This window comes from Bicyclus anynana, chromosome 22 (assembly GCF_947172395.1).
Source record: "Bicyclus anynana chromosome 22, ilBicAnyn1.1, whole genome shotgun sequence".
NCBI lineage: Eukaryota > Metazoa > Arthropoda > Insecta > Lepidoptera > Nymphalidae > Bicyclus > Bicyclus anynana.
The window spans coordinates 10301110-10328765 of record NC_069104.1 but is presented as its reverse complement, the minus strand read 5'-3'; the positions used below and the strand labels follow the sequence as shown (position 1 = coordinate 10328765).

General features: G+C 36.1%; 1 protein-coding gene across 1 annotated transcript in view; it reads right to left on the bottom strand.

The window, feature by feature from the left end:
* Window positions 1-27656, bottom strand: part of LOC112049423 (uncharacterized) — a 66094-nt gene that overhangs the window by 4878 nt on the left and 33560 nt on the right. Inside the window, exons 7-9 of the mRNA XM_052888288.1 lie at window positions 21573-21706; window positions 20931-21133; window positions 2196-2292 (exon numbers count right to left, since the gene is read on the bottom strand). Coding sequence (XP_052744248.1) covers window positions 2196-2292; window positions 20931-21133; window positions 21573-21706 — 434 coding nt within the window. The remainder of the gene's footprint in view (window positions 1-2195; window positions 2293-20930; window positions 21134-21572; window positions 21707-27656) is intronic.

Sequence of the window (27656 nt, the reverse complement as noted above, 5' to 3'; positions counted from 1 at the left end):
TTAGGCATGCAAATTATTTATTAAGTATTTAATGATTCAAATGACAATTTCACCATTTAAAATTTACATCGTCACAATTAAAATATGTATGAAAATAACAATAATAACTTAAATACTCATTTACACTGTAGAATGCCTGTTGAGTTAGGTATTTATATAAATTATTTTTAAAGCAGTTTATATTCTTTTCTTTCCTAATTTCTTTTGGTAACTTATTATAAATTCTTACTGCCGCAATGAATAAACTATTATGGTACAGAGTAGTTTAGACATCCACTGCTGTACATGCCTATTGTATGGACTTCCTTATGAACTCGAGCTGCATGCCTCCAACGACCTCAATAGCTCAACGGTAAGGTCGGACTCATCACTAAGGGGTGGTGGTTCGATCCCCGCCCCGTTGGTCTATAGACGTACCCACTCCTAATATAGTCTTTCCCGACTAGTTGGAGGGGTATGGGAATATGGGTCATATTTAAAAATATGGCAAATATTCTTTCTTAAATAAAAATAAAAAAATAGGTAACACTCTGTTATTTGCTTGATGTCATCGGTCAACCTAGTGGGGGTTCAACATTTTCGAGGGCAGCTAAATAGAAACCGAGTATAAAATGGGTTTAGCCCCCGCTGTTACACTAAACTTTCACTACGATTGCGAGATAATAAAATAATTCAGTACTTACAGTATTTACTTTAAACAAATTGAAAAAAAAAACATGCGTTTTCATAATTTGTTTAAATTATTTTTTTGTTTGTAAATACATTACTACCTATACTATAATACTCGCAAGGAGAGTATTTAATACAAAATCCAATAGTGATAAAAGAGATAATGATAATAATAATAATAATAAATTAAAAGAAAAGGCCAAACAGAAAAAAAAACAACAAAACTTAATTGATCTATACTAATATTATAAAGAGGTTTACGTCATTATTTACACAACTAAACTTAAATCCTTATCAAAATAAATTATTTAATAATCACAAGGATATTATAGAGATAAGATTTGCCCTTTACAGTATGTTAATTAATTATATAGTTTCGGAGATAATACAAAATTTACTGAAAGTCACAGAAATGCCGCTATATGACGCCCCGCGGTTTCAATTACGTGGTTCCCGTTCCCGTGTGAATATGAGGACCAAACATAGCCTATGACACTCGCAAATAATGTAGCTTTCTATTGGCAAAATAATTTTTCAAATCGGTCCTGTAGAATCAGAGATTACCCCCGACAACCACACAAACTTTACCTCTTTATAGTATTAGCATAGAAGTCGCTTGGGAAATTATAGTCTTTTGGTCATTGCACCACGCTCAAAAGGCTGGACCAATTTTGCTGAGGGTAGGGATAGGATAGGGGTAGGGAAGAGGTAGGTTAGAGGTAGGGTACGGGTAATTTAGAGAAAGTCTAGGGTAAGGTAGGGTAGGGTACGGATAAGGCAGGGGTAGTGTAGGGTAGGGGCAAGGTAGAGGTAGGAGAAGGATATGGAACGTATAGGGTAGGGGAGGAGTAGGATAGGGGCAGGGTAGGGTAAGGTAGGGTAGGGGTAGGGTAGGGGTAAGGTAGGGGTAGGGAAGGGTTAGGGTTAGCGGTAGGGTAGGAGAAAGGTAGGGGTAGGATAGGGGTAGATTAGGGGTAGGGTAGGATAGGGTATGGATAAGGTACGAATAGGGTTAGGGTAGGGAGGAGGTAGGGGGAGGGTAGGGTTAGCGTCAGCGGTAGGGTAGGAGTTAGGTAGGGGTAGGGTAGGTTTATCAGCAGGGTAAGGTAGAGGGAGAGAAGTTTACATCAATTTTTACGCGGACGAAGTCGCGGGCGTCCGCTAGTAAGTAAATAAGCCAGTTAATATATATCGCAAGTCAAATCTATACTATTATTATAAAGCTGAAGAATTTGATTGTTTGTTTGTTTGTTTGTATGATTGAACGCGCTAATCTCAGGAACTACTGGTCCGATTTGTAAAATTCTTTTAGTGTTACATAGCCCATTTATCGAGGAAGGCTATAGGCTACGGGAACAGGAACCACGCGGGTGAAACCGCGGCGTCAGCTAGTTTTTAATATTTGTAAGAAACTAGATTCCACATTTTTCAATATCATTTGATGTTAAAACGTAATGCTTTTAGCATCATCACCTAACACCAGGTGACCTGTTTTATCAATTGGTATATCTTAAGAATATTGGTACCTTGTAACACATGGACCCTCGCGAAGGTCTTCATCAGCAGGGGTGCTTCCAATGCGCAGGTGTAGTTGCCAGCGTCCTCCACTTTCAAGAGTGCCACCTGCGGAATAAAGTGTATTAGAGCGTTTTACAACCATCCGATCCGATATCGGAGACAAAAACATCCTAACAAAAAAAAAAACGGCCAAGTGCAAGTCGGACTTGCGCATTACTATCTAAAAGGCGAAAATCGAAAACTCGAAGCATAGCTCGTTCCATCACCGTATATTCTAGCAATTGAATAACCTATGTCTGCCGTGTAAACCCAAAACACGGTAACTGAAGTTACAATGTTTTGGGTTTATAGCACTCATTTGACTATTTTTGATGAGCTTTTTAACCCAATAAAAAAAATGTTATATGTTTTTTTTTGTGGTTAGTTTACATGTCGTAAAAATGGGTGCAAGAGGCATATCAGCAAAACCTTTACTTAAAAATCTAAAAAATTATTGATATCTTATAATACAATTGAACAAATTAAGCCTAAATATTTTGTTGCATTAAATGTAATAGGTATCCGAAAAGCACCGTTTCTTAGTAGGTATATAAAAAATAAACTAATATATAATTCTATACGATATCGCATCGGTATGCCAGAAAAAAACCCTAGAAAAAAATACACCATTTCAACACTGCGTAAATAAAGTCGCTTAGTAATATTGCACAAGAGGAAAATACTGGTTCACGTAAACAAAAAACGTAATATAATACGACGCGAAAAATTCCTCTCTTGTTATACGTAAAAAATGTGTGAATTCATATAAAACGCTTGACGTTGTATTTTAAGCTCTCGTCGAGCCTTTTCGGTTAAGAAAAATGTTTTAGTTAAAGCAATATGCAGAGTGAGAATTTGAAATGGGTCAGTGAGGCCTACATTTTTTGAATAAATAAAATTTTAGCAAATTTAAATTTTTAATAAGCAGATAGTAATTTTGATAACATTTTGCGTCAAGGTTCTTCCAATCAGGCTTAGAAAACGGGACATAAAACAAAAGACATGTTTTTCAAAAACCACAACTGAATTGAATCACAGTTATAAATATTTGAGGTCCTTCTCGTATGTTAATATATCTTTACCCATCACTCATAGGCCAAAAAGGGCTGGAAGAACATAACTGGGGGAAAAAGATCCCAGCGTCTTACCCGGGCAAGAAAGGAGGTTCAGTCAGTTGTCTGAGCAACTACAATTATAAACAAAAGTGTTAGTCACGTTCTCCGTAGTTGTCAACTACCTACATTAAAAGGATGTCAAATAATTGAAACTTTCGTACGCGATTGTACGAGTATTGGCGTCAACATGTTGCTACGGTTACTCGTGGTATCTCTACCTACTTATACCTATACCTCTTACTGCAAGTCACTAACACCCGAAAAAGGGGTTACCAATGCGCATAGTTCAACATTCAGGCCGATTACTATACCAACACTAAAAACCCATTCGGGTTTGAAACGTTTAGCCCTTTTACTATTCAGTGGCAAAAAAAAATCCTTCAATGCCACTTAATTTATACAAAAAATGCATGAATCTGTGGACCGTGAAGAGAGGATTATTTTTCAAATTTCAAGCTTTAAAAGAAACGGAATACAAATAGAGGAATTTTATCAGCAGGTGCACAGTCCCACCGGCTTCCAAATTTTGAACAGCGCGATATAAGAGACGAATTTTAAGCTCAGTGCACACAGACTAAAGTGTGCGTTGGTTTGTTTGAAATGTTATTTCACAAAAATATATTAGCTTCTTTAAATGAAATAATCGTCAAATAATATTCAATATTTTGTTATTTAATACATTTTGTATCAAAATTTGTATACATGTCATCGAGTATACATATTATTTGATGTTTTCAATGCGATACAGGGACCTAGGTCATGTTTCATTTTGTATAAATTTAAGCATTTTTGATCCACTTGTTGTCACAAGTTTGTGGTAATTATTGCCACTTAAATCTCAAGATATCAACGGTTACGGCGTAAGCTCATGCTTCAAAATCTGGGGCTTTATCTTCACTCGATTGACTATTACCAATTAAGCTCATACCATGGTCGTCACTTTTGTTACTCTATTCAAAGGGTACGTCTTTCACTATTGGTGGTTCGTCGTCTTCGTCCCCGGTATTGGTGGTACTTCAGTATTTGTGGCTCATCTGGGTTGTTGTCATCGTTGCTCGCTTCAATGGTATTAAGGCCAACGTTCTAGCACATTTTACCACCGTTGGAACAAATGGTTATCAGATGGCTGAACAGTCTTGAATTTTAACCGCGCCCGCTGGACAATTATCACGTACAAGCTTATCGTTTGGTTTAGTTAGAAAGCAGAACATTATTTAAGTGATGGATATCAAAAAATCGTGGGTATGGAAATGGGTATCTAGGGTTAAAGGTACTTCTCAAAGCACGGGGCTTTAATATCGCGGACTTCCAACAAACGGCCTCTAGCAAAAGTTTTAACCCTGGAGTGGTCACTAAAATTTGTACCTGAGCTCCGCAATGTGTAACGTACTACGGATGTAATTCGCACGACCACTCCCGTTACTTTTAAGTGCTCGACCGCTTCAGGGTTAAGAATTACGATAAGATATTCATAGTCTGACGATCTAGTACCTTTAATGTTAGTACAGCATTGCGTTATGACTTAAGTGTCTACGCTCAAGTTCATAAAATCATGTGTACGCTGCCTTAGCGTAGGTAAACCGATAACCACATATTATCTCGCCGAGTAACGTATAATTCTCCGGATATTACGTTACGGCCATACCTTGCCGGCGGTAAATTCGTTTTAACGACATTGACTAATATTTTTTGTCTTCATCTCATATAATCGTCACATAAACAAATGCAGGTAGAAAAATAATAACTATTTTGTTTCATATTCAGCGATAGAGTACTACGATCTTCTCATCATTAACCGGTTGTTAAGAGCTTTAATAGAGGTTTTCGAAAAGGTTCAGGAGTACGGTGATATCGGCCAAACTGACTAACTGACTGACATCAATCCAAAGTACTTGGGCTTAGCCTAGCACTATAATTATGTTATATGGACATATCACATGGTTCAATATCTTCTGATGATCTGCGGGCCTATTATGTATCTCGGTGTACTATTGAAATAATGAGTCACTACATCGTTTAATCGACTTTCAAAAAGGAGGAGGTTCTACGTTCGGCTGTATGTACGTTTTTTTTCATCGTATTTTCGTTTTTTTTGTTCATCTAAAATACATTTAAATCCCCCAAACCAATATGAGCCAAATTAGGAAATATAAAAACCGTGCTAGGAATTGAACCTAGAACCCTCTACTTTGTAGACTATAGCCCAACGCTGCGCTAAGAATTTTTCATTGAAAATTTCTCAAGCTTAGTATTTTATAGACATGACTCGAAACCAGAATCTTGTGATTCGAAGCCACTTATAATTCAGACGTTGTGGGGGCGCCTACGGGGGACCATTCACCCGCTGAGTGTCGAATTTTTTAACGCATAGAGTTTAAATTCGACGCTCAGGTGAACGATCCCCTGAGGGCACCTCCACAATGATGAATTTCACTTTAAGATTGACCACAAAACCAACAGTTAGTATTATTCTGAACGTAAACGTAAATTGTAAATGCGCGGCAACCTTTACTATATTCGTCAGAGTATTCCCAACATTTGCCAACTCAATCTGAGCTCACAAAATTTACGAATACGCTTTTTTTCGAGCGAGTATAGCTTTATTATACAAATAGTGAAACAGAATGTGCTCCAAGCGTAAGCGAGCGCGAAAAAAGAAACAATTTCGCTATAGCATTACGACACAGGGATAAAAATCGCGCACTCCTCATTTCGTTTTCTAAATTGAATCGCTGGATATAAGAGACATAACTCGTTGCGCAGGTTTCATGTAAAATGTGCAGTTTTACTACTACAACCTCAGACTAAATACATAAGGACTAGTATCGCACCCAAATTCACGAACAAAATTTTCTGCCATTTTCTAAGGAAAACGAGCTTATTTCGATTTCATACATATCATAGACTAAACTAGGAGTTTTTGTTCGTTTTTTACACCATTTAACTACACAAGAAGGTATTTTTACGGAGGTTTTTAACCGACGGACACGATTGTAAACTATGAAACATCGATTCTATAAAGACAGTGTTTATAATCGCATAAGATCGTTGATCATATACTTTGACAGAAAAATAATGTCTTGCGAGGCAGGTCTTTATCTAATTAGTCTGAGACTACAACCAATGATGTTAGAAAAAAGAGGTAGATAGGTTATATAAACCACATTCGATGTTTACAACGGGCATATTTCAGCAGCGTTGTCAACGGCGCGACGAAAGTGCTGCGACTGAGCTCAGGTTTGCTAATTAGCATAGTTTTAACGTGCTACTTGGGATCCGCGTATAACCTATCTACCTTCTTCTTCTAAATCTTTTTGCTTCTAACGTCATTGACTACAACATATTGCCTGGAAAAGAACACTACGAACGACAAGGCCGCATTTTGTGGATACAAACATCTTTCTTATCTGTTCTGTTGTTGGTTTTCTTGTTTTATAGTATTTTTTTATCCTTTACAAGTTAACTCTTGACTACAATCACACCTGATGGTAAGTGATGACGCAATCTAAGATGGAAACGTAGTAAAGTAACTTGTTAGGGGGAGGATGAAAACCCACACTCCTTTCGGTTTCTACACGCGTGGCGGTACGTCTTTGCCGGTAGGGTGGTAACTAGCCACGGCCGAAACCTCCCACCAGCTAAAACTACAAACATATTGACTGAAAAAGAAAACTACGAACGATAAGGCGGAAAGGAAAAGGAGGAACAAACATACACGCTTACACTACGAGTATGTGAAGCACAATGCACGTTAGGACGCGTGTTCATGTTCAATTTATTATTTTCCGTATGCTTTCTATATGCACTAGTGCATATGAAAACAATTGCAAAAATATAACGTAAGATCCCGATATCTAATGACGAAATTGTGTGTTAGTGAGATTTATTATACGGTTCCTCTAAACGCAAAACGTAAACGCGTCCTAAAGTACTACTAGCGCCATCTAGTGTGACTTTAGGAATAATTATCAAGCTCTTTGGGCAAACTAATATTCCGATAACTGTTCTTTCTAAAATAAATAAACTACGAAACCTTAAAAACCAAATCCAATAAATCCAAAATATTTCCAAAATCATGTAAAACAGTGATATTATCTTCACGTCTTATTTTAACGATTATAAATAAAAGCCTTAGTTTAAAATTTAGATTTTTACTAAGGTGATATCTATTTTGACGGCCTCCGTGGCGCAGTGGTCTGCTCGGTGGATTTACAAAACGGAGGTCCTGGGTTCGAACCCCAGCTCGACCGATTGAAATTTTCTTGCCGTGGCTAGTTACCACCCTACCGGCAAAGACCTACCACCAAGCAATTTAGCATTTAGGTGTAAGAGTGGGCGCAGAAGCGATTTAGCGTTTCGGTACGATGTCGTGTAGAAACCGAAAGGGGTGTGGATTTTCATCTTCCTTTTAACAAGTTAGCCCGCTTCCATCTTAGACTGCATCATCGCTTATCATCGGGTGAGATTGTAGTCAAGGGCTAACTCGTGAAGAATAAAAAAAAGAGTACCACCTTCTCATTAATAAGAATCTTACAAGTATCTCGAAAAACAGCTTTTTATACAAAATGGTCCATCTGTTTAGGAACTTCGTTGTGGGAATTATAAATTGTGTATCTTAATATTATGATAAATCTATACTAATATTATAAAGCTGAAGAGTTTGTTTATTTGTTTGAACGCGCTAATCTCAGGAACTACTTGTCAAATTTGAAAAATTCTTTCAGTGTTAGATAGCCCATTTATCGAGAAAGGCTATATTTTATCCCCGTATTCCTACGGGAACGGGAACCACATGAGCGGAACGCACGGTTTGTGCGGCGTCAGCTAGTTCTGCAATAAAGAGTGCAACTGCTGATTTTATTGCTTTCTTTTCATCACAACCTGAATTCCGGAAGAGTGCTAGAGTGTCTAGAAATAAGTAAACTTGACGTTTCAAAAGTACTTAAACCAGTAAGTTTAACCATTTTAAGACAAACGAATTCTGAATTTCAATTTGTACTGCAAAGGAACAAAAGTTCATATTATTAATAATATTATTAAGATACAAGTATAATTATACTACAAGTTAACGTTTTTATAGGCTAAGTTACACTAAGAGATTCTCGACCTGCATCGATAAAAATAATGCTTAGAAAAACAAACGTCTGCGTCTCTGGACGACAACTTAAACCTGCTGCCGTATGAGTGAAAGGGAAGCCAGACAGTGGCGCCGTAACGCGTTACGTTACCAAGTTTACATTCCCATAAGAAGTCACTTCAACAACAGTCACACGTATCCAAGAAACTGACGTGTAACGTAGCCTTAACGCATTGCAAATTCATACTAACGTTCTACAACTATTCGAAATTCAACGTTCCACTATAAACTCTATTTTGCATAATACCGCTCCAAGTCCGTGTTCCGTGGAACGGAGTTGGCAGCAAATCCTGAGAGGAGCTGCGGGGCGGTATATTGATACGCATTTACTAAAGCGTCGAGGGCTTAAATTCATACTCGAAATATCCTTTGACCTGCCATGTTACCGGCCTTAAGCGGGCTGTGTTTAATATTCAACAAAGTGTACCTAATCCATTCCTGAGGAATATTCTAACTAAAATTTAACAGGACCCTTTAATATAATTTATGAACTATTTATTTAAAAAAAAATAAAAAAAAAATTCAACCGACTTCAAAAATCATAAAACGTACCTACCGACTAAACTAAAATGTGAAAAAAAACATCGTATTACCTACCTACTGATCAGTTTGAAGGCGGTGCTAACCCTATAGATCCCAATCACTAAAACACGCGTAATGGCAGTTACCATTTTATTCTCCTACAAAACCTTCCGGTCGCTGCGCGTAAGTTGGCTTAAAAGAGCTTTCTTAATTTTAATATATAAATGCGATAGTATAGAGTGATGATCACTAAATCTCAAAATATAGAATATAGAGTGATGACCACTAAATCTCGAAAACTGCTTTTCGAACAAAGATGAAATTTAGCAGGGAGGTCTATAGTTGTATCTATCTTGCAGTATGTATCTGCTAAGGACGGATTTTGCTTAGGGCCGGATTAAACAGATCTAAAGGCGGGCAAAATCGCGGGCGTCCGCTAGTTCTATCTAAGTCTATTACTTTGTCAACAATCATCAAAAATAGGTCTTTTATTTCACCTAAAAAATTAGCTTTTTGCAATTGCGGTTTTATTCTCCGGGAATGGCGAAATATCATTCATTAGCCTGTTTGTTGCGGATCGCAGCTTCTTAGTTTCGTTTCTAATATTGTAATATTGTAGCGCCCAGGCTCTCTCTTTAGCAAAGCTTTAACATAAGCTTAAGCCCTCCGGTAAAGCTGCATCTTAATAAGTCTACAGTAATTCACAATCAGAATAATATTTCATTTAATATGCATTCCGAGAACAAGATCCTTTGTGTATGCGTTAAATGCCTTGAGAAATCGTAAGGTTCTGCCTTCCTTTGTAACAAACATTACAATTAGCATTATTTGAATGATGTTAGGGTAGTTATCCGACTTCAAAGGAGGAGGTTCACAGTTTAACGCGTGTATTATTTTTTACTTCTTGTACTACTGTTGTATGCTAGAAATGGCTGAATACATTAGATTGTATGTGTTCTCAGCAAAAATAAATGAATTGTGAAATTATGAAATTACTTCGTCTTTTTTGTTTGAAAGATAGGTATTTCTAGATTGGTCTTATAAATGTTTACGAAAATTTATGTACTAATTTGGTTTTCAAATCAAAATGACTGAAACAAGTCACTACCTATACAATAGTCCCAAATCTACTTTCTGATATGGTTCCGATTGAATATATAAAAACAAATATCCTCTTGGAAGCTATTATTATCTTGAGAGCCGTGATAGCCCATGGTTGTGGGTTCGAATCCTGTCCGGGGCATGCACTTCCAACTTTTCAGTTGTGCGCATTTTAAGAAATTAAATATCACGTGTCTCAAATGGTGAAGGAAAAACATCGTGAGGAAACCTGCATTCCTGAGAATTTTCTTAATTCTCTGCGCATGTGAAGTCTGCCAATACACATTGGGCCAGCGTGGTGGACTATTGGCCTAACCCCTCTAATTATACTGAGACTCGAGCTCATCAGTGAGCCGAATATGGGTTGATAATTAATGAATGAATTATCCTCTATTGGAATAGTTAGTCATTGAGAACAATTAGTTATCATCAAAATTTAAAAAAAAATTCAAAATTCAAAATTCATTTATTTCAATTAGGCTTAGTTTACAAGCACTTTTGAAAGGTCAAAATTATGTCATAATTTAATTTAATCTAATGGTGGTAATAATAGTCGAAAACTTAAAATTAAAGTTACGAGGGTTCCAAAAGCGTCTTGGTCCGAGAATATCATCATCATCATTATCACCCCACTGCTGAACTACATCTCTAAGATATGGAGCTTAGATCCACCGCGCCGATCCAATACGGGTTGGCGGTTATAGCCGGACCCAGGACTTGAAACTAAGATTTCGTGACCCGAAGCCGTATAGGCTAACCACTGAACCAACGGGCAACGAAGCATTCGAGTAAGTGGAGAATGACAATTTTATTACCGGTATCTGATTGTAGTAACGAGATCCGAGAATCAAGGCTTTACGTAATCTTCCTTGGTATAGAGAAAAAGTAAAATGCCAAATCAAAGCCTACTCTATCAGGGATATAAACGTTTTAAAGCCTTTGTTACGAAGACAAAGACAGGCTTCTCGGGGAATCGTAAATCAAATCTAGATCCCGAAAATAAAGGAAAAACGCATTGATCGGATGGCAATGTTGTACGTTAACTAAAGAACGCTCGCTACTTCGTCTGCTTTAGTTTTTTTCCTTGTAATAGGACAAATCATCATCATCATCATCATTATCAGCCGATGGACGTCCTCTGCTGGACATGGATATTCAAACAAACCGATCTCGAGCTTCCAACATCCAGCGGCTCCCTGCAACCTGCTTGATGTCTTCGGTCCACCTAGTGGGGTGTCGACCAACACTGCGCTTTCCGGTGCGGGGTCGTCATTCCAGCACCTTGGGACCCCAACGTCCATCGACTCTTCGAACTATGTGGCCTGCCCATTGCAACTGCAGCTTGGTGACTCGCTGAACTATATAAGTTTTTTTAGTTCGTCTGCGGATCTCCTCATTTCTGATTCGGTCACGCAGAGAAACCCAGGCGTAGCTTGCTCCATCGCCCGCTGAGTGACTTTGAGTCTTTTAATAAGGCCCCTAGTTAGCGACCAAGTCTCGGATCTTTCGTCTTCAGGCACTGAGGAATTTCGGATGAAAAGAGTTTCCCAAACGCTGCCCAGTCGAGCTGGATTCGGCGATTTACATCTTTCTTGAAATTGGACCTACCTAACTGAATAGGATAGGACAAATAACTTGGATAAAATATTTTTTTAAATTTAAAAATCTCAGTTTTAAACCTAAAATTTACGTAAAGTAAATCATCAATCAAATTGGATGTTTAAAAATAGTATGAAGTAATGATCAGCCTGGTTGTCCTGCGCTGAAATGCAACTAGTATTCTTGCCAACATGGAGCCCAGTGGATATGACCTCTGCCTCCGATTCCGGAGGGTGTGAGTTCGAATCCAGGGCACGCACCTCCTACTTTTCAATCGTGTGCATTTTAAGAAATTAAATATCATGTGTCTCAAACGGTTAAGGAATTACATCGTGATATCTGCATACCAGAGATTTTTCTTAATTATCTGCGTGTGTGAAGTCTACCAATCCGCATTGGGCCAGCGTGGTGGACTATTGGCCTAACCCCTCTCATTCTGAGAGGAGACTCGAGCTCAGCAATGAGCCGAATATGGGTTGATAATGATGATGAAATAATGGTGTATGACCAGATCAAAGGAAAATAAATAAAAAACGTTTCATGGTTCATCCAATCGGTATCTCTTTGGCAACTTTGCGTTAGCCCGCGTTGTCATAAAAAGAAAACCAAGCTTCCAATTCCGACGCAAACAATCGCGTTTGAGGCACACATTTTTGGAAACAAAGTGTCGGCTTTGCCACCGAGTTAAGGCTGACATTGAAATGTGGTAAAAATCCGCGTTGAAGGTATACCCACGTAGGATAGCTTTGAACAAATATGGGACATCCAATGCAGAGGCAAAGACCAACATAAAAATGGGTACAAGGTATCTCTAGTCACTAACCATGACTGGAATAAGCACGAATTGTATCTAACTAACTACCAGGCTGCAACAGATTTTTTTTAAGCAGGTAAGAAATGTTTTTAAGCATGTAGACAAGTGCGAGTCAGATTCGCCCACATAGGGTTCAGTACCAATCATTCTTAGTCATAAAACTTTATATCATAAAAATAATAAAATTCTGTTTATGCTTGTGCTAAAGCCACTTCATGCGATGACCCACATGACATGGTTTCAAATTCCAAAGGAGGTCGGTCATGTTTAACTTGGAAATGCCAGTTGTTGAGAAATACTAGAAAAAATAGTTAATTGTTGGAAGACTCCATAATAACTGTAACAATTTATTTTTAAAGCAGAATAAATAAGATATAATTATTTTATAATCTTTCCTTCATTTTTTTTAAACTGTTTGGGTTCTAACCACACATATACGATGTGACAAACGCAATATGACAAATAGTCATTCAAGTAGCATTTTATTATGTGCGGTGCCATAGATAAACTTACACCACAGCTAAATAATTTATTAACTTAACATCGGGTTTCATTATTTGTTTACGTGTTATTTATTGTAAAAAATAATATAAATTATAGATGGAGCTAATAAATGTGTCAATTTGAAATTCACTTTTAACATAGTTACTTGGTACTTAGTAGTTTATGGTCTGATCTGGTCACTGATCGTATGAAAGTGGTGAACTCCTTTGGACAACAATTCGTTTTATCAACCGACGGTCTGATGGACCAACATACAACAAAGTGATCCCATCTGTTTTTTCCTTTTGAGACACGGGACCCTAAAAAGAAGAGAAGTTTTTTTTAAATAGTAATTTATTTTAATCTTCAGTAGCAAATCCTGTTGGTTTATTTTACAAATAAATACAAAAACTAATCTTGATTTTAAATATAATTAAGAAGATATTTGATTGTATAAAATAATACGCCAGCGCCATCATCGTTCATTCCAAACAGAATGTATTTAAATGTTTTCGTAATGCTCCTCACTTCTTGTCACACCGTGCTAGTGGACGGACGTATTGCCTACCTTGCTAAATAATAATATTTTGGATAATAATATAGTGATCAGTTATATCCATCGAGTTGTTTTAATAGTATAAAACCCACAAACCAATAAATCCTTATAAAGAATATCTAGTTCTTTGCTGAATATCTTTATTATCAAATCCTATGTATATATAGCATCTAGTGCTTAACTGAATACTGAGCTAAAAGTCAAGTAGGTATAGTATAGTAGTTTGCCGCTTCGAGAGTCGTTAAACTGCACCAGGGACTCTCATAAGCGAGCTTAAGCCATTATAGCCCATATACAGCAAACGCTAGCTCTAATATCTTTGCTATTTCACTATAAACTAAAGGATATATAAGAAGTAAGTACAGGAAAATATTTAACTCACCACTTACACTTTAGCCCGCAAATATATGACGGCAATTCGGAACGAACGGGCGGGCTAAATTACATAGCCCGAGGTGAAGGGGTGTGGCCTTAGTGACAGCGGGACGCTATAAATTATTACAAGCTTTTATTTAAAGTACCTTGTTTGTAGGTATGTATGTATGTGTAAGTCAAACCTAGAAATATAAATTTGAGCAACTTCCTCTAAGCTTAGGGGACTTCGACATTTTGCATGATTTAAGAACAGCTAAACTCGGGTGACAACATACTATATAAAAAACTTATTGCCACAGTCAGTAAGCTTATACATACGCTCGTGAGGGTAGTCTTTAATGATTTTTTTTATTTTCGACATGATAATTTCCATATACGACTGTGGTAGCAAATTTTCATTTTCTAGCATTAACATAAAAGTTTGTTTTCAAAGATGTATTTTAGATTTAATTTGATTGTGATTACGCGTAACAACTATTAATTGTATTGGTAAAAATACTGATATCTAAATATTCTCAGCTCATTATTATATTGTGGACCGGTTTCACCACCTTTTCGTATGTGTCGGATTAATTTTATTTGTCTGTATCGTATGATAGTAAAAGTTAGGAAGTGACAAAACTTACTCTCAGATTGTCTGACATATATCAGAATCAGGTAGTAAAATCTGTTCTGCATATTTTATTAACATATATCAACAATAATTTTCTCACACTCAATAGTTTAGCGAATTTTTTTATCTCTTATCAAAATTCGCTGTAAGTGACGCCATAACCATCAAACACTTACCCCAATCAGACAGTAACATACTTTACTACCAGAATAAATTATTTAGAATTATTGTGTCGCTGACAGTAATGAGCCACGAGTCACGACAGGTTTTAACTCTCTCTTGAACAGAGACAGAAGAGATATTTCATGATAATAATTTGAAAGTCTTAGGCTCCATTTACACGAGCAGCAACTGCTACCGACAACTGCAGTCGACTGCATTCGGCGAAGTCACGGCGGCAGGTCAAGGGCAATCAACGGCAGTCAATTGCTACAGACCACTGCCGTCGTCTGTAGCAATTGCTGCTCGCGTAAATGACAACTTAAGTTGCCCACACACTCAATATTATGTATACTAATATTATAGAGGAAATATTTGATTGTTTCTTTGCATTGAATAGGCTCTGAAACTGATGGCTCTGATTTGAAAAATTCTTTCACTGTTTGGAAGCTACACTATCCCCGAGATATAAGCTATATTTTATCCCCGTATTCCTACGGGAACGGGAACCACGCGGGTGAAACCGCGCGGCGTCTTTTAGTTTACAATAAATAATTATATTATTATGATGGCTTATAAAATAATATAGACAATTACAAGTTTTCGCAAATAAATTTTACACATTAAATAACAAGCCCGCAAAGAAAACAATTAATAATACAAAATCCAATGTGATGTGTTATATATCACTAACCATTTCCTAAAGAACACTCTTACCCTAAATATTATCAAAAATATTGGCAATATTAGAGACAAAATAAAGGCTAAACATGCCCAAAGTCCTATCACGTTAATGAGATAGTATTTAGTATTTCCTTAGAAATAACCTTACTTTCCCTAAAAAAATAATAAAAAGTATTGGATATACCGCGTACAAGTTATATAAAGTTTAAGTTAAATATAAAGTTTATACAGAGAACCATCCCCCAATTATAGCCTAAAATAAAATATGCAAAGACCCACAGATGCCAAAGTCCCAAGCGCCTCAAATACGTTCCTTACATCTGACCTTGTAATGTACGGCTTAAGCGTTTGAGCAAATTCCGCAGCTGCGCCAGCAGTTTGGGCCGTGCTGATTAATGTGATGCTACTAAAGGACTAACGCAAATCGCGTTAGTCTAGTCTCTAGCAACGTTACATATCGATTCTCTTTCTACTAACGCAAACGTTTCGAAAACTAAAAAAAATATGGAAATGATGTAACCGATTGGTAACGAAAGTCATTCCCTAACAATTAAGGTATTAATATAAATTCAACACACAGAATAACAAATTAGCTAAAATCCGAAAATTTTAGGCGATTTATTTACATCAATGACATAATCAAAGACCTTACTTTGCGGAAGTTCATCATGAATATATAATAATTTATTTGTTTTGCTATCATCCGCGAAAAGCTGACGAATCCATACGACAACGTCATCCAGCTCCGACAAAATACTCTCTACGTACGTTTCACCCCGAAACCGGAGCATCCTCAGGAGATGTTGACTCTATAACGTGCAATTGCAAAGACTTTGCACGTTGTAGAGTCAACATCTAGTGCACGTACGTAGAGAGTATTTTGTCGGACCTGGGTGACGTTGTCGCATGGGTTCGTCGGCTTTTCGTGGATAATAGCAAAATAAATAAATTATTATATTATATTATATTCAAAGAAGTTATTGAATTCATACCTACCCATTTTTAAGTATACGAGTCTCCAAGTTACGAGTAACTAATATTAAAACTTAATTACTATCGTTATGAAGCAACCAAAGTAGGTATAAAATTTTATACACCTTGCAAATAGAAGCAAGGTTGGTTGTTATAAAAATACGCCTTGTTTCAATTAATTAAGTCCTAACGCTATCGAAGGCGAAATTAAAAGCAATTCCGATAAAAATGCGGTTGTAAAACCGCCTTACTTTTAGTGGCGGGTTTCAACGGAAACTGTAAGAGCCAACATCAAAAAGAATTGTTCCAGTTATAAAAATTTAGTCTCAATTAACATTGAAAGTAACGTAGTAATGTTCGTTTCGAACTTAATTTATATTGAATAATACAATTAAGATTCTTTATTAGTTTTTAAGGTTCCGTAGTTAAAAAGGAACCCTTATTTTGTATTTTCAATGATGCTACGAAATATAATACGAACCTTGTTGCCTATCTGATATTGTGCTTTTTTAATATGATAAATGTTCCTCTGTCATAAATTTTATAGAATTCACTTTATTCGTTTTCTGCTTTCACATTTTTTAATATTAAAAAATACTTAGGTAACATTTAGATACAAAAGAAGATAGAAACAAATATCCAAAACAATTACCAAAAATCTCAAAAAATCAGAGGTCTTGGTTCTTTAAAAAACTGTATATTATTCATCCATTGAAGATAACATTTAATGATTCTGACGTAATACGAAGTTTGTCGTATTATCTAGACAGTACATCATAAATCATAAACTACTACGTACTAAATTAGAGTACAAATATTGTGTAATTACTTTGGAACAACAGTAATTGATGTGGAAAATTTTACAAAGTAAATTTCCTATATGAGCAGATTCTCATTTTCCAACTATTGTTCAGTGTATACACAATTCTTTAGTGAAAAATTTTCCTGCACATTTTCGTGGGTTTCTAATTTTCTTTCCTTGTAAGAGGAAACAAAGTTAGCGTGGTCTTAGTGTGTTATTTTTCTTTTCAATCTTCGTGCTCTAAATGCGCGTTCATGCAGCAAGCATGATACATAAGTTTGAACTTTGTAAAGGATTTATGAAAACAACAAAATAATATCTGTGGAAAAATGTCTATACTACAGCCTTTCTTGATGAATTGTTTATCAACAAATAAATTGAAAATGAAGGCAGAAAACGCATGTAATTTCATAACTTATTTATTTTAAATTATGTATGGTTTGTTTATATATTCAAAATTTATTAGCCTCTTATTGTTCTAAGCTTATTGTTCTAAGCTTATTAATCAAATTTGTTTTTATTAATTTGATTTATTCATTTTAATGAAATGACTAGTTAAACCCTCATTTTTAATTTTTTTGTTGGTAAACAGTATTCATCAAGAACGGTTGTAGTGTAGATACTCTGTTTTAAAAAATATATTATTGGTCATGTTCTTACTAACTAAAATTTTGAGTAATTGCTTCATTAATTGACACTTTTGGTAAATGAAAAATATATTTAGGTAATATAATATTATGTTTCTTGAATTGTTAATCTGCCCAAAAGAAAGAAAAGAAGGATTATAATAATCGACCTTATCTTTGAATTAATTTTACCGAAGGAACTTTATGATGAAAAACAGAAAATTTATACATATAAACGAAAGGTCATTCTTCACGAAATATCGGAAACTGCTTACCGAACAAACTTGAAATTTGACAGGGAGGTAGTTTAATGTTAGTAGATATCTGCTAAGAAAGGATTTTGCGACAGGGCCCGATTAAGGAGGTCAAGGTCGGACGAAGTCGCAGGCGTCTGCTAGTCAATTTATATCAGCAAACTAAGAAAATCAAACAATAATACTTTAAAATCTACATAATTAAATGACAATAAACACTAATAAAAATGATTTTATTCTTTCTATATTAACAATATCTAAAAAATATTCAACAAAAGTTTAGTAAAAAATATTAGTGACAAATTGAATGCTATCTCTTAAATATCTACATAATTAAATGACGTCAATCAACACTAATAAAAATAATTTTATTCTTTCTAAATTAACAATATCTAAAAAATATTCAACAAAAGTTTTGTAAAAATCTTTGTGATAATTTGAATGCTATCTCTTAGCCTAAAAAAGGTCTAGCTATAAAGAATTTCCTCTTCCTTTCAATTACGAGAATGAACATCAAAATCAAACGAGTGTAGCGGAACCAGGATCAACAGGGTGTGCACTGAGGGAAAGGTAAGGGTTAATGTAGCAAAACCCCCACTGAGCATCGGAAAGCCCCACCATACTGCTATCTTTTAATGTTATATTAGCTGTTCTTCGCTATTTTATTCGCATAATTCTCGTTTCTTAGGGTAAATTGGGATAAAATTTTGTATAAAAAAGGCGTTTTTAGCCTCGTTTAAATCTATTTTGTTAGATGCTTTCACTTAACCCGACGAGAGCACAGTGAAAAATATGAACACCAATACGAACTTATTTATTATTTCGTAAATTCGCGTAAAAATGCAATTCGCGAAGCTAAAGTGACAATGGACAGGCCACATAGATCGAAGATCCAATGAACGTTGGTACCTACTCCAATGAACGTTGGAGTAGGTACCAAGGTAATGGAGTGGTGACCCTGCCTCGGAAATCGCAGTGTTGTTCGTGAAAAATTCGTAAGTTCGTGGTTTAAACTCATTGACTGAAACTACTGAATTTCTTGCTCACTTTACTCGCAAAATTTGTGAACCGGTGAACAGTCACTAATTACTGACAGACTTTACTTTTCAAAAGTGTGTATAATATGTGTGCATAGTAGGAGTAAAGTGGATATACCAACATTTTGAATTTAGTAACAAACGTTCTCCTAAATTGACTCTTCCAATATCTGTAGGAATTCACGATATTGTCGAAAAGTGAGAGATTTAATTTAGTTTGACAAAGCCCGGTCCCAGTTTGCATTAAACTGTCAATAATTCAATACGATATTCGTTAAATCCAATAGGATCTGTACAAATACTAAATTGGTAGAATTCTCGCTTAATTTGTTCCGTTTGACCCATTTAAAATGCGTTTTTTTATTAATCGATAAATGAGCGATCTAAATACGTTGAATGTACATATTTTGGCGTTTAAAGTAGCTCTCGTAATAGTTTAGGAGACTATGATCACCAGACAATTGTCATGGAAAATATTAAAAACTAGCTGACGCCCGCGTGGTTCCCGTTCCCATAGGAATATGAGGATAATATATAGCCTCGATAAATCTGCTATCTAACACTAAAAGAATTTTTTAAATCGGACCAGTAGTATTAGCACGTTCAATCAAACAAACTCTTCAGCTTTATAATATTAATATAGATTATAAATCTTTTGAAATATTTTAAGACTGTGCAAAGACAATGCTGCCTATAGTATTTACCACAGAACAGAAATCGCTAAAAGCTAACGCTTTTGTATTTACCAATGCATGACTCAGCTGTTCTAAAATATTGTCTTTGATTTTTGAGCTACAGCCAGTAAAGGAGCGTGGATATTTCACGTTTATAAATTGCATTAACGCTTTGAGTTTAACCATGCATTTATTGACCACTGCTTGTAGAGCAGTTGATTTTAATCGTAAATTCTAGAGCGAATTAAGCTATTTGGAGATCGATCTCGTAATAATTATTTTATTATTGCATATTTATATAATATTTACTATTTATTTATTTTAAGCTATTGTCTTTTTTTTGTACACTAACAACTATGGGTCAAGGCCTGAAATAAACATATTTTTATTTTATTTTTTTTTTATTTTTATATTATATAAATATAACACGACTCACTCGAAACCTAATAAACAATCCAGAAATAGTTTTCAGAACACCGTCTCCTATCTCGTCGAGTAACGCCGTGCTATTGCATCTGAGCCAGCGTCTCGAATGAGTGTTTCGACATAAGGCTTGCTAAGTTCAGGCAATACATTACCTACTTGTCTGACATACTACCTACCTTCGGTTTACACCGAATTCTTGCACATTTCCGTCATTAAATAGTCTGATTATGATGACAAAGTAACCTGTAACCTCGTCAGTGTCAAAAGATCCGTTTCTATCAGAACACCGCACCGTATTTCGACCAGTGACGGTGTGCTATTGACCCTTATACCAACGTATTTCAGGCGACATTTCAACCTATGTCTCTCTATAAGTCTAGTCAATTACCTTACCCTTGATTTTGAGCAAAATCAAGTGTATTCACATCTGTTATCGCCGCGTTGCAACGACTTGCGGTACGGACGGCTTCAGTGTGCTCGTAGCGTTCGAGCCATTCGCATCTCTTGTTGTGTAATTCTTTATGGGTTACTCGGGATAGGCGGGGAGAGTGACTTGAGTGGATAAGGGATGTGTTTGTTAACAGTCAAAGGATCCTTTAACCCTACACACAACGTTCACAAGTGCGTGACTTCACTCAAGGTCATTCTCTGCCATTCTAGGGTATACTTTTGGTTACAGTTTGATTTGTTAATTAAGTTGTCCTGACAAATGTTGTGAGTCTGCTCAAACATCATAATTAAGATGATGAACTTACCTGTAGATGACTCGTCAGCGTCAAAAGGTCTGTCTCAATCAGAACGCCGCCTCGTATCTCGTCAAGCGACGCCGTGCTATTGCCTCTGTACCAACGTATCTCGGGCGATGTTTCCCCGGCACTGAGGTGCAATACGGCGCATTTAAGCGACAGAGTCTCCCCGCTCTCCAGGAAAGCTTCTTTGTTCATTTTTATTTCGGGCGCTGGAAAAATTTTGTAAGGTTAAATAACACACATTTTCACATCGATATTCGTATATAAAATTGTACCTAAAAGCAAATATATTTTTTTTTTATTCTTTACAAGTTAGCCCTTGTCTATCTCACCTGATGGTAAGTGATGATGCAGTCTTAAGATGGAAACGGGCTAACTTGTTAGGAGGAGGATGAAAATCCACACCCCTTTCGGTTTCTACACGGCATCGTATCGGAACGCTAAATCGCTTGGTGGTACGTCTTCGTCGGTAAGGTGGTAACTAGCCACGGCCGAAGCCTCCCACCAGCCAGATCTGGACCAATTAAGAAAACCTCTATAGAGACAGTTTTTATAATCGCATTAGATCGTTGATCATATACTTTGACAGAAAAACAACGTCTAGCGAGGCAGGTCCTTACGTAATTAATCTGAGTTTCAGGTACTTACCATGTACAATAAGCTTAAAGCGCTTCAACATCGGAGGATGTGTGGACACGTGACAGCAGTATATGCCCGAGTCGTGCACTTTGGCGTCCGACAGCGTTAGCTTCCACGTCTCGCCCGCTACGTCCACTTTGTACCTAAGAAACAGTAAAATTGTTAAGTGCATCTGCACTTAATAGACTAAGAGATGCTTCGAAAGGAATTTTTTTTTTTTGTTTTATTCTTTACAATTAGTTAGCCCTTGACTACAATCTCAGCTGATGGCAAGTGATGATGCAATCTAAGATGGAAGCAAGCTAACTTGTTAGGAGGAGGATGAAAATCCACACTCTCTTTGGTTTCTACACGACAACGTACCGGAACGCTAAATCGCTTGGCGGTACGTCTTTGCCGGTAGGGTGGTAACTAGCCACGGCCGAAGCCTCCCACCAGCCAAACCTGGACCAATTAATAAAAAGTCAATCGGCCCAGCCGGGGATCGAACCCAGGACCTCCGTGTTGTAAATTCGCAGCGCATTCCACTACGCCACGGAGGCTGTAGTTTTAGATTAAATTATTATTTAAAAAAATATAGTTTTAATAATACGCTACTTTATTTTTGTGATCCAGAACTCGAATTCAAGACCTCATGGTCACAACCCAGGGATTTCATAAAGTAAATGAGTAAATGAAAAATTTAGCCCCTACACCAACTACGCTGTCTTGGAAAATTGAGCGTAAATAGAAATATTCAACCTGCCAAATTCTAATTTAAATATTACATAAAACATAATAATGTAATTTACTTTATATGTAATTTTTACTATGTATGTAATTTACTTTGTAATAATAATATAATTTAGGACATCATTTGTAATTTTAAAAACCTCCCTAAAACGATTTTTTACATGAATATAAAAAAGAAAACATTCGTGTGGAAAGGAAAAATTAAAATATAATTTGTGAGATAGGGTTGTAATGTTTTTCCAAGGAAAAACAAACTTCCGTGAATTTGAAACTTCAATGAATTATCTATATTATAAAGAGGAAAGATTTGATTGTTTGTTTGCATTGAATAGGCTCTAAGACTACTGAACCGATTTGAAAAATTATTTCACTTTTGAGAAGCTAAACTATCCCCGAGAGCTATAGGCTATATTTTATCCCCGTATTCCTACAGAAGCAACGCGGGTGAAACCGCGCGGCGTCGGCTAGTATTCATATAAAGAGCAAGAACTCTATATTGTGCAACTCGCGGTCTCACAAACATAATATAAACATGTGAGTCGAATACAGAACCACTTTTTTCATATCGGTTAAATATAAAATATGATTAAACATACCAAAAGAGGGTTAAACCTAAATTAATTTCTGCACACTGAGTTTCGTAACTCGTGTTAAACGAGTTAACAAATTTGCTGCATTAAATTGAAAATTCTTCCTGCAGTCTGCAGAAGTGACCGAAGTTAAACGAGAAATCTATATTTTGTACATTACATTTTAATTCTACATACATGAATTTCTGTTTGTTACTCTCAATAAACCAAGAAAACGGATTGATCATTTTGAATAGGCCCGACGCCACGTGATTTCACCCACTTAGTTTTCGTTCTCGTAAAAATACGGTGATAAGAAATAGCCAATTACACTCACAAATAACGTGTCTTTGAGTGGTAAAAGAAGTTTCAAAATCGGTTCAGTACATTACCCCTTGCAACACCACAAACTTTACCTCTGTATTAGAAAGTACGAGTACTAGCAGATGTCCGCGACTTCGTCCGCCCTTACACCTCCTTAATCTGGCCCTCGCGCAAAATTCGTTCTTAGTGGACGTCTACTTCCTACGAACTACCTCCCTGCCAAATTTAAACTTTGTACGTCAAGCGGTTTTCGAGAAATTAATAAAAGAATGATCTTTCGCATTTATATATTAAGATAGATTAACTAACTGTCAAAATAAAAGTAAAATAAATTATGAAATTTAAAACATAAGCTGCTTAAAGTGAAGTAGTAAATAAAGACAATATTAAACCCTATGTCACTCTTACCTTACACTTAGGTAGTTATCATCATAAGATAGATAGAGTTAGATAGATTTTATCACGCGGACGTTGTTGCAGGCGTTAGTATAAGCCATAATACCTTCTACCTACGTCATATAATTAAAATAATCATTATTATTATGAATTCGGCAATAATCGTTAACTACGCTTAAACCATTAGGTAACCGGGGTACAGAGTTATTATTAGTATCCTTGAAGGACGTAAATGTTAACAGTCTGTGACTCTGAGATAGTAGTTAACGAGACAGTTATCGTAAAAGCTCGTACAGATGGTGTTCTGGTTTGGAATATGTAAGGCTGTGTCATTTTATGGATCAACTAGCTGACGCCGCGCGGTTTCATCTGCGTGGTTCCCGTTTCCGTAGGAATAATATATAGCCTATAGCCTTCCTAGATAAATGGGCTATCTAACACTGAAAGATTTTTTCAAATCGGACCATAGTTCCTGAGATTAGCGCGTTCAATCAAACAAACAAACAAACAAACTCTTCAGCTTTATAATATAAGTATAGATATTTATAGTACACACACTCAGACCAATTTGGACTTTTATCGCACTTGGACTAACACACTCAAATTCACCAACAAAATTGTCTGTCGTTTTTTGAAGAGGACGAGATAAACTCACACATCGAAAGTATTGAACACCAATAAACATTATCCTGTGTCCTTACACTATACACAACTATAAATTTAAATCGTAATACACACACGTGTAATTTTAATACACTGAAACATCGATTCTTTATACGCAGTTTGTATTAGAACGTTAGATCGTGATCATATATACTTTTGACAGTGGGATAACGTCTAGCGAGGTAGGTCCTATGGTAAGTGGTCAGAGTATCCACATGATTATTATTATAATTATTAATTTCGATATTGCGATTAGATTTTTTTATTTTTAACAAGAATTTTTTTCGAGTATTTTTAATATTGTTACGGAGAACCCTATTACTGCAGACATAGGGTTCATAATCGCTCGCCCCTTCGAGTTGTTTAAAAATCGAGATGTTTTTATCTCATATCTATAGTTATGATTTGGCGAACTCTGTGGAATAAACAACACTTAACAGTTCAGTTCACTTCAGAATGGAGTGAAGTGAACTTCGGAGTGACACAAGCGATTCAAGTGAACATAACTGAACTCGGCTACGATTTTGGACAACGAATTTCCTACGTTTGGAAGTGTATTTGGTAGAAATTAAAGTGTAGCTACGATAGCTGTCCTGCTTCATTTTATCCTTTCCCCTATCTTCCATCTCACGTTACGCACGTTCGCCTGCTGCGATCGACAATGGTTGGAGTCGCCCCGCTAATTCGTTGAGAGCTGGTCGTGCGCACGCTGAGAAATATTTTACCGCCATCACAAAAAGCCGTGTACGCGTGTGTTTTGTGGATAAATCATTAAAAACCAACAAGTTGAGTGCTCCTTATAAATAATAGACTGTGAATCAATTTTGCTTGTTTTGTGTTGCCACGCACCCGCTGTTTAAGTCTTATGGTGGACGCATCCTGGACAAAAGAACGGGTCGAAGATCACGTGAGTTCCTTCCTATTCCGTATCTTATCATTCCGGGTGTATTCCAACGAAGCTATCGATCGAAGTTAACGTAAATTACCACCATAACATTTTTGGTCCTATTCGAGCGGATTTGTACTATAATTTCGTTGTCTAACCTACCTCCGTTGTGACGTACTAAGTTCGCTATTTCTTATTTCGTATTATATTTTTATATTATTGTTATAATATACTATTCCGCACATATATATATTTATTATAATCGAAGAATAAGATGTTTTCTTCGGTTAGTTCCGCTATATAAATAAAATCGATACGCTAATTACGCTAAACTATTACGCCGCGTCATAACTAGTAGGTAGGTACATAACGGTACATACTCCGAATTCATTCATTCATTCGTTACGAGAAACGAAGTATTCCATTTTATAGCATAAATCTTTTGATACTTATAATAGATTTCAAGTAACTTTTTGTTGACATCTTAATATAACGCTATTTGTTAATATTTTTTAACACTTATTTAAAGAAGAAGTATTTACTTTCTTTTATTTAATTAATTTACAAATTAATATTTCATCATGAGTAAAAAAGAAGTCTTGCCCGCAAGCTACAGCGCAGATGAATGCCATCTCAAGCTGTTAGAAGCGAAGAAAGAAATGATGTTTAGCCGCTTACAAGGTATTTACGACTTGACCTTACTAGTTAGCGATGACAGTAGCAAACTACCTTCGTTATTGGTACAGGCAGCCAATATAGACGTTTTGCGTAAGGAGTTTGAATTAAATTTGGATCAGTATACTATGGCGCAAATGAAAGTAAATCCAAACGCTGTTATCAGTTATCAAAGTTGGAACGCATTTGAGGAAATGTTTTGTTTTATTAAAAAATCTTTGGAACCCTATTATCATAGTAAAAATGATTCTACAAAACCTTGTCTTTCTAAATTTCCCACAATGAAATCCAGTCTCCCTGCTATTGAATTACCCGACTTTTCGGGAGATTCGTCTCACTGGCAGCTATTCTATGAACAATTCAAGAATTTAATACATAATAACCCAACGCTTTCTGACAGTGAAAAAGTGTGTTATTTAGTTGGAAAATTGAAAGGTTCTGCGGCATCCGTGTGCGCAGGGTTGCCAGTATCGGGTGAAAATTATTCTATTATATGGAAAAATTTGATAGACAAGTATGACGATCCTCGTTCATTGGCTGGTACATATGTAAATCAACTTTTGAATTTTAAATCATTAAATAATAATACCGCTTCTGGTCTCGAATTATTTTTAAATTCTTTCAACTCCTCCGTCGACGCTCTTAAACAATTAAAATTGGATAATTTAACAGATTTTTTCCTATTACATCTCGCACTTCTGAAGCTTGATCCCGAAACGGTGAAACTTTTTGAAATAACTTATCGCAAAGAAAAAATTCCTTCTTACGGACAATTAGTAGAATTTGTCAAAGAACAAAGTAAGGTTCTTTCTAGAGGATGTAATAGTAAACCATCTGATTCGCACGTTTCAACCAAACCTCATAATAAAAAATCGCCTATTGCAAAATTTACTAAATCTTTTGTGAATACGGAGTCTATTCAAAACTCTAAAGACTCTAAATGTATTTTATGTAAAAATGAAAAGCATAATCACTTATATAAATGTCCGAATTTCATGAAATTAACGCCGCAAAAACGATTTCAAGTAGTAAAAAATAATTCTTATTGTACTAACTGCTTAAGCACTCTTCATAAAACCGCCTCTTGCTTATCGACTCACAATTGCGCTCATTGTAACCAGAGACATTCGTCTCTGTTATGTTTTTCTCACGCAAATAAATTTAATTATAGTGATCCGGTTAATATAAACACGGCACAAAACGCAACGCACTCTCATTCTATATCGCTACCCGCTAATAAAACCGCTAACTCTCATAATAATTTTAATTCTTACGCTAATATACCCGCTGATGTAGCTACACAAAAAGCTAAAAATGAGTCGAATAATGACTCGTCCGCTAATGGACACACATCGCTATGTACAATTTCTCGTGATTTTCATGAACGCAACGCAACTACATTGTTAGGTACCGCTAAAATAAAAGTTATTGATAACTATGGCCGCACTCACTTTCTGCGATGTCTAGTAGACCCTGGCTCGCAGAGTGATTATATTACTATAGCTTCTTGTAAAAAATTATCGCTTCCTGTATATTCACAAAATCGCTTTACAGAAGTACAGGGCATAGGTGGGACTTCTCAAAAAATACTTGGGATTTCTAATTTGAAATTCACCTCACGCTTCGATGACACCAAAGTATACGATATACGCCCTCTGGTGGTAGAAGGTATTACTTCTCAATTGCCTGATGCTAAAGTAAACTTGTCCGCACTAGAAAGCTTGATAAAAAACATTCCATTAGCCGATGACAGTTTTTCAGAACCAGGTTGTGTTGATTTATTAATTGGTGTTAAATTATATTGCGATATTTTGCTTTTTAATAAAATTACCGCTGAGAATAGGTCAC